Source organism: Ranitomeya variabilis, chromosome 1 (assembly GCF_051348905.1).
Source record: "Ranitomeya variabilis isolate aRanVar5 chromosome 1, aRanVar5.hap1, whole genome shotgun sequence".
In the NCBI taxonomy this organism is placed as follows: domain Eukaryota; kingdom Metazoa; phylum Chordata; class Amphibia; order Anura; family Dendrobatidae; genus Ranitomeya; species Ranitomeya variabilis.
In genome coordinates, this window is record NC_135232.1 from 567083850 (window position 1) to 567096557 (window position 12708).

The 12708-nt window shown below is 42.4% G+C and overlaps 1 protein-coding gene across 43 annotated transcripts in view; it reads left to right on the forward strand.

The window, feature by feature from the left end:
• Window positions 1-12708, forward strand: part of GPHN (gephyrin) — a 593334-nt gene that overhangs the window by 545692 nt on the left and 34934 nt on the right. For all 43 annotated transcript variants that reach the window (XM_077257154.1, XM_077257160.1, XM_077257187.1 and 40 more), the window contains 6 exons: window positions 274-366; window positions 542-597; window positions 8630-8749; window positions 9978-10036; window positions 10226-10379; window positions 11606-11727. In XM_077257154.1, the coding sequence (XP_077113269.1) occupies window positions 274-366; window positions 542-597; window positions 8630-8749; window positions 9978-10036; window positions 10226-10379; window positions 11606-11727 (604 nt within the window). The remainder of the gene's footprint in view (window positions 1-273; window positions 367-541; window positions 598-8629; window positions 8750-9977; window positions 10037-10225; window positions 10380-11605; window positions 11728-12708) is intronic.

Consider the following 12708-nt stretch of genomic DNA (forward strand, 5'->3'; position numbering starts at 1 on the left):
CAATACATTTTCATATTAACTGCAGATGAATAATATAAGTAAATGACTTGCTACAGCTACCCTGTTTATGGTAACGGCGGAGTGTTATGATGTTTAGGAACCGACAATCAACGGTATGCGTGAGTGGAAGCACAGAACTGTTGGACATTATTTTAGGCTGAATTCACCAGTGGTGTGTCCCCATGATACAGCATGCATGTTTTGGGCAGAGTATTACTTTAATAGACTAATTGTCCATCCCTGTATACAAATATCCTGTGCTCCTTCCTGTAGATGGAATGGGCCGTGTTCTTGCCCAGGAAGTTTACGCAAAAGACAATTTGCCACCGTTCCCTGCATCAGTGAAGGATGGATATGCAGTAAGAGGTAAGGCTCATGTTAGCAAAGTCAACATTGTCATTCTCAGCGATGAATCCTATTAAATATTAATGAAGAGTTATATAAGGCAGAACATCAAACACCTTCCTGCTATGTTTTGATCTTTCTTGTCTAGTCCTTTCTTTTCCTAGGTTTTTTATTTATCTGAACATTTTTTTTCCAGCTGCGGATGGCCCTGGAGACCGTTTCATCATTGGCGAATCTCAAGCCGGAGAACAGGTGAGATCACTCGTTGCATATTCATGTTTCCTTTGTTATATGCCAGCAGGTCTTCCAAAATGCCATGAAAGATAGAAATATAATAGAGAGCATTGCAGACCTTCTGAAATGCTTGATAAATATGCCAGGCACATAGTTTGGACAGGGGGAGAAGAGTCTGCTGAGCGGCTCCCTCTGGCTTCTCCCTGCCCAGATTGGCTTGATTGACAGATCTCAACCTTGACATGACATATTCATGTCATCTATGATTTAAAAGTACAATCAGATGAATAAAGATTGTTTGCCTGCAGATGGATATCACCTCAAGCTTACCAGCTTTACTTTTTATTCTACAGTCTTAGGCTCCTTTCATGTCCGTAGACATGTCCGTTTTTTTCCGGCAGCACGGATGTCAATATGTCCTGCACTTGTGCACACGGATGACATACAGGGTGACATCCCTGTGCCGTCCGTGTGGCACGTACCAGAATAGAATGCAAAATAAAAATAGCAGATGTTTAGTTGTTAGAGATGGGCGAAGATAGAGATATATATATATCGATTTATGTGGGGTAGATAGATTGCTAGAAATATATCCATGAGACATATATTAGTGCCTTGCATGTGTAGTTTACTGTACTTGTATTAAACTAATAAATAAATGAAAAAAATAACATGGGGTCCCCTCCATTTTTTCATAACCAGCATATGTAAAGCTGTGGGCTTATATTATCAGGCTGGGAATGTCTATGGTTTTTGGGCCCTTCCCAGCCTAAAAATACCAGCTGGCAGCCACCCCAAAAGTGGTGCATCGTTATTCCCGAATGCCCTGCTGCGTTGGCAATTGGTAATGAGGCTTGGGTTTGATGTCAACTGTGAATTGTCAAAAATCACAGCTGGGATCAAGCTCTGGTGTTAGTAATGGAGAGGTGTCTATCAGACACCTTCATTACTAGCTCAGTAATAACAAAAACATACACATAAAATACTTTGTTTGAATAAAGACTCACTGAAACTTTCCCTGGTTCACCAATGTATAAAAAAAAAAAAAAAACACGCACGTCAGACGGAGTCCTAGGAATCCGACGTAGCCCACAAATGGAAACCTAAAAAATATTATTAGAGAGAAATAAAAACAAGACAATGTCCCTCGTTCACATATTTGCTCCCACGCAGATCCGATGTAGTCCAGCATTCCCCTAATCTAGCCCCAGCGACTGTGAAGAGCAGTAACTTTACTGCTATTCACTGTCGCCGGGTACTGACGTCACCGCTCATCAGAGTTGTCAGCTCTCACTGCGCTCTGCAAGACTCAGCGGTGACATCAGTAACTATACCACTCATCGGAGTCCCTGAGTCACGTTGCCTTCTGTGAGAGTCGGCGACTCTGATGAGCATTATTGTTACTGATGTTACCGCTGTTCAGAGCCGCCGAGTCTTGCAGAGTGCAACATGAGCCGGTGACTCTGATGAGCTGTGACGTCAGTACCCCCCTTTTGTGAATAGCAGTAATGTTACTGCTCTTCCCAGTCGCCCAGGCTGCATTCAGGGAGCACTGGACTACATCGGACCTGCGTGGGGAATTGTTTTTTTCTAATAAATTGGTGAACGAGGCACAATGTATTTTTTTTTTTTCCGCTTCCTTCCAAAAAAAATCAGAAATCTTTATTTGGTAATTAAAATGCTGGATCACTATGATTTACCTAGGTATAGGAGTAGTTGGGGATAAGGGGTGTGAGGAAGTGTGAAAACGGGATGCGTTTGAACGGCTGCTGTCTCTTATACTAGGCTTTATCATCAGCTACACCTATTCATCATAGTGATGCCACTTATATTTTAAATAGATGGTGGCCCGATTCTAACGCATTGGGAATTCTAGAATATGCATGTCCACGTAGTGTATTGCCCAGTCACGTATTATATTGCCCAGCCACGTAGTATATTGGCCAGCCACGTAGTATATTGGCCAGCCACGTAGTATATTGGCCAGCCACGTAGTATATTGGCCAGCCACGTAGTATATTGGCCAGCCACGTAGTATATTGGCCAGCCACGTAGTATATTGCCCAGCCACGTAGTATATTGCCCAGCCACGTAGTATATTGCCCAGTCACGTAGTATATTGCCCAGCCACGTAGTATATTGCCCAGCCACGTAGTATATTGCACAGCCACGTAGTATATTGTCTAGTCACGTAGTATATTGCCCAGCCACGTAGTATATTGCCCAGCCACGTAGTATATTGCCCAGCCACGTAGTATATTGCCCAGCCACGTAGTATATTGCCCAGCCACTTACTATATTGCACAGCGATGGAGTATACAGCACAGAGCCACATAGTATACAGACTTAAAATAAAAATAAACATATACCCACCTTCCGAAGGCCCGTTGAAGTCCTGGCCCTGTGTGCGGTGCACGCGGCAGCTTCCGGTCCCAGGGTTGGTATGAGCGCAGGACCTGTGATGACGTCGCGGTCACATGACCGTGACGTCATGGCAGGTCCTTCTCGCATACCATCCTTGCCACCGGAACCTCCCGCTTGCATGGATCTGTCACCGGAGTGTCGCGAGGAGCGGGAAAGGCGGCGGATGGTGAGTATAGTCATGTTTTTTTATTTTTAACATGACATTTTTACTATTGATGCTGCATAGGCAGCAACAATAGTAAATAGTTGGGGACACACAGGGTTAATAGCAGCGGAAACGGAGTGCGTTACACCGCTGCCCGTTACCGCTGCCATTAACCGTGTGTGAGCAGTGACTGGAGGGGATTATGGAGCGGGCGCCGGGCACTGACTGCAGGGGAGTAGGGGAGGGACTAATCGGACTGTGCCCGTCGCTGATTGGTCGCTGCAGCCATGATAGGCAGCTGCCGAGACCAATCAGCGACGCTGGATTTCCTTGACGGAAGTTGAGGACAGAAAGACGGAAGTACCCCTTAGACAATTATTTATATAGATTACCAAATAAAGATGTCTGAGTTTATGGACTGAAGCTGGATACCTTTCCCTTTGCATGTCTGATAGACAACTTTCCATTACTAACAACAGGGCTTTATGCCATCTGTGATTTTTGACAATTCACAGCTAACCTCAAACTTAACTATCATCCCTATAGCCACCGCACCAGGGCAATCAAGAAGAGCTGAGGGCAAGCGCCAGAATTGGTGCATCTTCTGGGGTGGTTGCGGGCTGGTATTTTTAGCCTGGGAAAGGCCCAATAACCAGGGACCTTACCAGGCTGATAATATAAGCCTGCAGCTGTCTGCTTTACCTTGGCTGGTTATCAAAAATAGGGGTCCGACCCCACATTGTTTTTTTTTTATTAGGTTAATCCATGTACAGTAATCTACACATGCAAAGCACTAATTATCTATCTCTATCCAATTATCTGTCTCTATTTTTGCATATCTTTAACATTTAAATATCTGTAATTTCTATTCTGCATTCTTATCCGGTGCTTGTCACACAGATGACACACATGTACACACGGATGGCACATGAATTATTGTTTTTTCCAGTACCGGAAACATGAGGACGTGTGAAGAGGGCCTTAGATAGTGCCAGTCATTTCCACAGTTCTTTACAGACGTCATCACTGGGATTTTTCTTTATTACTCCTTGGTCACATAATATAAAATAGCTTGTATGCCCATGCAATATATTTTTCCATAACTTAATAGTATACCTTAATCCATTTTCTAAATTGCCATCCCTATATACACTGCTCAAAAAAGTAAAGGGAACACTAAAATACCACATCACAGATATCTCTGAATTAAATATTCCAGTTGCAAATTTTTATTCATTACATAGTGGAATGTGTTCAGAACAATAAAACATAACAATTATCAATGTAAATCAAAATTAGTATCCCATGGAGGCCTGGATTTGGTATGATACTCAAAATCAAAGTGGAAAATCAAATTACAGGCTGATCCAACTTCAGTGGAAATGCCTCATGACAATGAAACGATGCTCAGTATTGTGTGTGGCCTCCACGTGCCTGTATGACCTCCCTACTGTTCAACGCCTGGGCATGCTCCTGATGAGGCAACGGATGGTCACCTGAGGGATCTCCTCCCAGACCTGGACTAAAGCATCTGCCAACTCCTCGACAGTCTGTGGTGCAATGTGATGTTGGTGGATGGTGCAAGACATGATGTCCCAGATGTGTTCAATTGGATTCAGGTCTGGGGAACGGGCAGGCTAGTTCATAGCTTCAATGCCTTCATCTTGCAGGAACTGCTGACACACTCCAGCCACACGAGATCTGGCATTGTCCTGCATTAGGAGGAACCCAGGGCCAACTGCACCAACATATGGTCTCAGAAGGGGTCTGAGGATCTCATCTCGGTACCTAATGGCAGTCAGGCTACCTCTGGCGAGCACATGGAGGGCTTTGCGGCCCTCCAAAGAAATGCCACTCCACGCCATTACTGACCCACTGCCAAACCGGTCATGCTGAAGGATGCTGCAGGCAGCAGATCGCTCTCCATGGCGTCTCCAGACTCTGTCACGTCTGTCACATGTGCTCAGTGTGAACCTGCTTTCATCTGTGAAGAGCACAGGGCGCCAGTGGCGAATTTGCCAATCCTGGTGTTCTGTGGCAAATGCCAAGCGTCCTGCTCAGTCTCACCCCTCATTTTTTGTCTTGAACAGTTCTGAGCACTACCACATCCTGAAAACATTAATCTCTTCCTTACTCTGAGATAAACAATAGTTTTTCTCTTTACTGCCAATGATAATCTGTTTTTGTGTTGAGTCCAGCTTTTTGTGTTTGAACAGCTCCCATTCTCTATGGTATTGGGGGCAGGATCAGACCTTCAGTGCTCAGTGAGCTCTTGTTCTCCTGATCATGGCTGGTGAGAACAATGACTTCTATGGAGGAACTGGCTAAACCAAAGAGATCTAATTGTGCTATACAGCACATGTGCATAATCATTGGAATTGTAGTAAGAAACTCTCTAAACTGAGGTGATCCTGGCACAGCAGTGGATTTGGGGAAGTCAGGAGACAAGACGAAATGAAGATAAGGGGGCTTTGTTGGGGGCTGAAATTGTTTTCAAAATTATCTTCTAACTTCTGGAAAGCCTTTAATTATTACATAAACAAAATCGACACAGTGGGTATACATAAGAACCATGACCCCTGTGGGGAAAGAGAAACTTCATAGATGAAAAAATCCTACAAAGAAATGGAGCATTATGCCCCAAATAGGAGTAACACTGAAATGTCAGCCATGGTAGTAATAATAAAAATATACATTGTATTTCTCAGTATATAAATGATGACAAGCAATAATACTACAATACAGACAATTTTAGTAGATTATTGGTGAGGACACAGTTGAACGTCACCATGGGTAGTAATAATAATAGGGAGACAAATAATGTGGTTTGTCCTGGTGAAGAAGTCGTGAAACTCTGAAACGTCGTGACGATTAAACTGCTCAAACTTGAATCTGTACCTCCTATTCCTTTCCACTGCAGTGCAGATTAAAGGTACCGTCACGCTCAACGACGCTCCAGCGATATAGACAACGAACCGATCGCTGGAGCGTCGCTGTTTAGGTCGCTGTAGAGACGTCAAACACAGCAGCTCCACAACGATGCAGGAACGATCCTGTGACGTAACGGCAACTCACTTATCGTTCTCACAGGTCGTTAACTCCATGTAAAACATTGCAGGCATCGTTGCTTTTGCTGTCAAACACGGCGATACACGCCGATCTGACGACCAAATAAAGTTCTGGACTACTAGCTCCGACCAGCGATATCACAGCGGGATCCAGATCGCTGCTGCGTGTCAAACACAATGAGATCACTATCCAGGACGCTGCAACGTCACGGATCGTTGTCGTTCTCGTTGTAAAGTTGTTTAGTGTGAAGGTACCTTAACCCATTTTTCCCATTCTTAATTCTTCCATGGGTAAAAATAGGTATAAATAGGCTTATCGGGACAATTGAAACTCACATCAAATCTCAAAGTAAGAGAACCTAGTATATATAACATATAACAGTGGGTTCTGATCTTGAGAAGAAATATATAGAAATGGGACCGTAATGTGATAAGGCCACAAAATGGAACACAAGTGCAGAAACAGTCTCCTCACACACTTTTTCAAGTATAGAATAAAATATATAGAATGTAAATAATCTAGGAAAAATGATGTGACAAGGCTACCTGAGGAAGCCTAACGCGAAACGTTCGTTTGGGCGACAGATGTATACTTTGGTCATTTCCCACATGAGTAAGCACTACACTTTATCATACTCAAGGACAGCTCATTATTTTTGCTTGATTACATAACCTGATTTTTTTGACTCTGTGCTTGGACAAGTAAATTTATATTTTTATTACTGCTACCATGACTGATATTTCAGAGTTGCTTTTGGGGGCACACGGCTCTTTTTTTTTTTTTTAAAGCCTTTTTCGGAATTTATGTTAGAGGGTTTCCACCTGTATTGTACACACTAATACACACGAGAGGTGCGACTGCAAGGGTTAATTTAACTTCTCTCACTCAATCCAGCTCTCAAGCCCAGTTTTAGGTTATAATGTGAGCATAAATAACACCCTGACACATTCAGCACACCCTGATTCCTTCGTGCACGTTACCACCATTCATCAAACAGATGGGGTGATGAGTCCCTGAAACTGTTACTGTTTGACAATCAGAAGGTCTCATACTCTCTATGTATGGATTGGCTATGGATTCTTTAGAGCATACAAGGATCAAACTCATTAAAGTTTTTAAGCTTTAATATAAAAAATATACAGTGCTTACAATAAAAACAAAGCGACACATAAACATGCAAAGCAGTTATAAAATAAACAGGGAGAAATAACCGAAATACCTAAATGTTTCCGTCTATAGTTATCTTCCAGGATGACCCAGATTGGCCCATTTAAAAGTTTCTGTTTGTGAATGGATGATCGGCTAAATTGTGGCATTTTAAATATCTTCTTCTCTCCATACAGTCAATAGGAAATATTCTACCCAATTACAAATCATTTGCTAGCTTCTTTTGAAGCTCCCATGTTTGACATCTATCATTATTCTTGCAGGAGATCCCCCTGTGGTTCTGTGTTCCTGCAATAAGAGTAGACAGATGTTATCTACTTTGTATAGAAGCAGAATGTGAATGCAGCCTTAACTAGTTATTTTATGTATATTATAGTTTCCCTTACAATTATATATTTCCTTTACATTTATGTATAACGAAAACTTGTAATTTTCTTACTCTGTACTCTGTTACTTTTCTCCATATTTCCCCATATTTCCAAAGCCTCTGCTTGAAGTTAGTGCATGGCATTCCCCTTTTAGATTTAGAGCGTAAAAACAAATTAATTCCTATTATTTGTTATCATTTACGCTAGTGATACGCTAGTGATATCATAGTTAGGCAGCGAATTGCCTAGAATGGATCCAATTGTAGCAAATAGTCATCACTTGTAGAAATGTTGATAAAGCCTACGCGAAACGCGCGTCAGGGGGTGGATCTGGTCCCTTGGCTTTTTGTTACGCTCATCATGGGTAAGCTATTAGGCTACTAAATGCACTGTAACTCTTTTTTTCTCCTTTGTGGGGACATTGGTCACTGTGACAGCCTAAGGAAAATACACTATGTGAGGGATATCCAATATTAACGTCGGCATTTATATCGGGTGTCAGCAGTTTACAGTGTTTTATATTAGTACCATGGTTTATACTATTAATCTTTATACCTGGGACCTACTTGTCTCTTATTAGGGTCTCCTTTTTGTTCTATGGTTGTGTTACATTTGTGATAAATTGTGTAGCATCATTTGTAATAAAATGTATACCTTTTTAATCTATTTTTCGTGTATGGAACTCCAATTTTTCATTGTTTCTTATGTGTATTGAGCGTATTCACCGATCATCCGGTTACTTTATGAGTAAATACATTAAATCACTTGGAATGTATTTTTTATTATATGGGACCCATATTCTTTCTGTGAGTTTGATTATATTAGAATAGGATTGTTCAGGTGTTCTTCATTTTGTATTTTTATTTATTTATTTTAGCCAACTCAGACGGTGATGCCCGGGCAAGTGATGAGGGTAACAACTGGAGCGCCAATTCCTTGTGGTGCAGATGCAGTGGTACAAGTGGAAGACACTGAGCTAATCAGAGAATCTGATGACGTAAGTACTTACATTGCAAAAAGCCCTTTATATGCCAAAGTTCAGACAAGAGCTGAACATACTGTATCTAACCAATCACAACTGCAAATAGCAGCGCCTTGGGTTGTCCGCATAGTGGAATGCTGTTTACCTGTACTTGTCTTGTCCATAAACCAGACCAGAATAGCACATGCTGCAATGTTTTGTTCCTTGTGCTGTTTGCACACATTTGTGTTTTTACATAGCTGCACGTTACCCAGCCGCTTACTAACTAGAAGAGGCACTGCGGATGCTGCAGATAGTACGAGGGTCTCCTGCCAAACCGGTCATGCTACAACAGTCATTTTTAGACAAATCCCATGTTTGAAAACTAAAGTTGATGCAAATCGATTTGCAAGACCCGATCCATCGGCGAAGTCTGTAATCTGTGGGTGCTAAACAGGAGCTCTGAGAACTGCCTCCTACCTTACTTGATTCGATTAGACCAGCCTGATGCGATATCACGCTACAACGGCTAATCAAAAGAAGAGCCGAGGATGCCGTCGGGTAGTGAAGCTGGTTCTCAGCGCTGACATTCTGCGGCCACACATTATGGACTTGACCGATAAGCCAGGTTTTGCAAGTTGATTTGCACCAACTCTACCAAAAATCATTGTCCTAGACTGTCTGTCCCGCGACTCCCAAGTCACAGATAAATGACAAGCGACTTGCTTTGAAGTCTGTGGCAAGTGAGTCGTGTTCCTCAGACGACTCACTGGCCACATATTTGGGACATATTTGGAACACTCTCTGTAGTTTCCAATTTGACATCAAAAGGAAATGACCATGTTTAGCCCTAGCCTTAACCACAGAAGATAGCACCTGCAGTGGGTGTATCTCTCCTGGGAATGCATTACTTAGGCAGCAAATACTGCTGGAAAAGTGAGGACTCACTAAAAATTGTATTCAATTGGTACATGCAGGACAGAAGTACACAGTGTCCGAATCCAAAACTAAGCTGATTAGTTTTGCAGCTGAGCTCCCATTAAAATGAATGTAATCTGAGCTGCAGTACCGTAAAAGAACACTACACAGCGTTTGGTGCTGTGCTGTTCCAGCTGTGTTGGCGGCGACGCCAGGTATCAGCTTATCGGTGGAGATGCTGGACTCTACTCAACTGACATTGATGACCTTAGTCCTGTTTAGGTAACATGTGCTGCTTTTCACTGGCTTCTTACATACCTTCTTATAATCCCATCAATTTTTGCAGGGTACAGAAGAACTGGAAGTCCGTATATTAGTGCAGGCCCGCCCAGGCCAAGATATTAGGTGAGAAAAATGACCTATCCACTCTCCATGCATGTCCTTCTTAGTAAATGCTTCTTTTCTCCATGAAATAACTTTTATGATTCTTAGAAAATTTTGTATTGTACCCCTGATATACCTTCTGACTAATTTGACGACTGAATGCTGTAGTTCTTGAATGTGCATAATGTGTGCAAGCCTTTCTGTTTCTAGGCCTATTGGGCATGACATCAAAAGAGGAGAGTGTGTCCTGGCCAAGGGCACACATATGGGACCCTCAGAAATTGGTCTACTGGCAACGGTTGGTGTTACTGAAGTTGAAGTCCACAAGTTCCCAGTAGTTGCCGTTATGTCAACAGGAAATGAGGTTGGTATAATAACACAAGTACTTATACATCTATATATTTAAATATTAAAAATCTCCTAAAAAAAGAGAGATTTTTAAATCTATAGCTTGCTCGTTGCCCTAGTTACCAGCCACCTCTGCAGATGATAAAAGTTGGCCAGTCTCCTAGGCAAAGAGTGTCAACTTGGAAGCTGTTTGCTAGTGCTGCTCTCTGGAATCTACCTGATCTACCCATGCTGTAGATGCAAAGCTGTTTCAAATAGCAGCGACAAAGAGCTCATTGTTCCATCAACTGGTACAACCATGACGCTAGCATGAACTGTTAGTCATCAGGAGCACACCGCCTCCTTGATGGCAGGAAGTCTGTAGGCAAGGGATCGGTATCCTCCTGAAAATATGACCACGAGACATCCCCTTTAAAGCAGCTACATGGGATTAATGTATTGATATCCTGTTTCTAGGATACGTCATGAATATGAGATTGGTGTGAGCCCAACTATAGTCTCAGATAATTCCTTTAAGTTATGAATCATTGAATCTTGAGGCTCAAAATCTTCAGTTACCATATTGGTCTGTCATCATGACCACCTTTTCTGTGATAGTAATCTGATCTTTTTCAGGCTTGTCATATAGACACTATGTGACTTATATCACCTTATATATCAATAAATGTCTTGAGAGATTGTTATTCTTCCTCTCCACAGATGGATATTGTCTGATAATGATTGTAAAAACAAGCACTTTTTCAATTTGCTGCTTTTTAAAGCTTTCAGCCATTCTTCAGATATTTACAGTTTTATTTGTTTACAGCTCGTTTCCTTGGAGACCAACCACCTCTGCTACACCGAAGAACATCAGCAGTGCTTACCAACTCTTTCCCACTGCACTTGTAAGCACTGCTCTGAAGCTGGCCTGAATTAGGAGGGGAAATTGCACTAGAGCGATCCTAGCCAGCTTCAAAACAGTGCTTACAAGCTAGTAGGAAAGACCTTATAAGCAATGCAGATGTTCTCCTCTCTAGAAGCAGTGGTCAGTCTCCAAGTCAACGAGCTTGCCTTTCAGACCGAAAAGTGTTAACATCTCAAAAATGCCTGAAAAATTTAATAGCAGTAAATTGCAAAATTGCTTGTATTTATGAGCACTATCCAACAATACCCATTTATGAAGATAAGAAATAACCCTTCAATTGTTGCAAGATTGGTGTTGATGGTGACTTGAGATTTTCCATGCGTTTGTTTCTTCTGCAGCTCTTAAATCCTGAAGACGATCTTTTGCCTGGGAAAATTCGTGACAGCAATCGCTCTACCCTTCTAGCTACAATTCAGGAACACGGCTACCCTACCATCAACTTGGGTATAGTGGGAGACAAGTAAGTGCGTTACATAATTTCCAATATAAAGCCATAGATGGGCGAATCAATTATTGGCATTCGAGTCCATTGGCCAGATCAGTAGTCTCTGACCACAGGACTGAGTCTAGCAAATCACCTTCCGGTATCCCTAGAAAGGCTTTTAATTAGCCGGTCTGATGCAACGTCAAAGGCCACTCTAGAGATCGCAGAAAGTAAAAGATTCACAAGTCTCCCATCCAGTGTCCAGAGACTTCTGATGGACTAGAGTATGGATGGGCGAACCCAAACGGTAAAGTTCAGAGTCCGTACCGAACGCCTAGTGTCTGTGCACGGACTTCTCCCAGAAGTCTGTGTTACTGTTTGGGTTTGGCAGCCTGAACAAAGCTGGTTGAAAGGATGCAGCACAGTCAATAAACAAGCTTTTCCAGTGTGGGCACTTCCGGCTTCATCACAGCCATACCAGGTATTGGCATGGCTGTGATTTGCCAGCGCAATATGTAAAAAAAAAAGTGGAGTCCCCTCCATTTTTAATAACAAGCACAAGCAAAACAGACAGCTGTGAGCTATAGCCCTCAGCTGTCTGGTTTATCTTGGCTGGTTATCAAAAAGAGAGGCGTCCCCACACTGTTTTTTTATTTAACTAAATAAAAAACGGATTGGCGTCTCCTTTATTTTGGATAACCAGCCAAGGTAAAGGAGATAGCTGGGGGCTGGTATTCTCAGACTAGGAAGGTGCACGGATATTTGACCCACCCCAACCTTAAAATTGCAGTCCACAGCCACCCCAGAAAATCTGCATCCATTAGATGTGCCAATTGTGGCGCTTTACCTCGGCTCTTCCCCCTTGCTCTGATGCGTTGGCAAGCGGGGTAATATTTTGGGTTTGATGTCAGCTATGTAATGTACACTTATATGAAGTCCAGGGGATAGTAATGGAAAAGCCTCTATAAAACAGCCCCATTACTAACCCCCTAGTCAAAAGAAATAAACTCACACTCA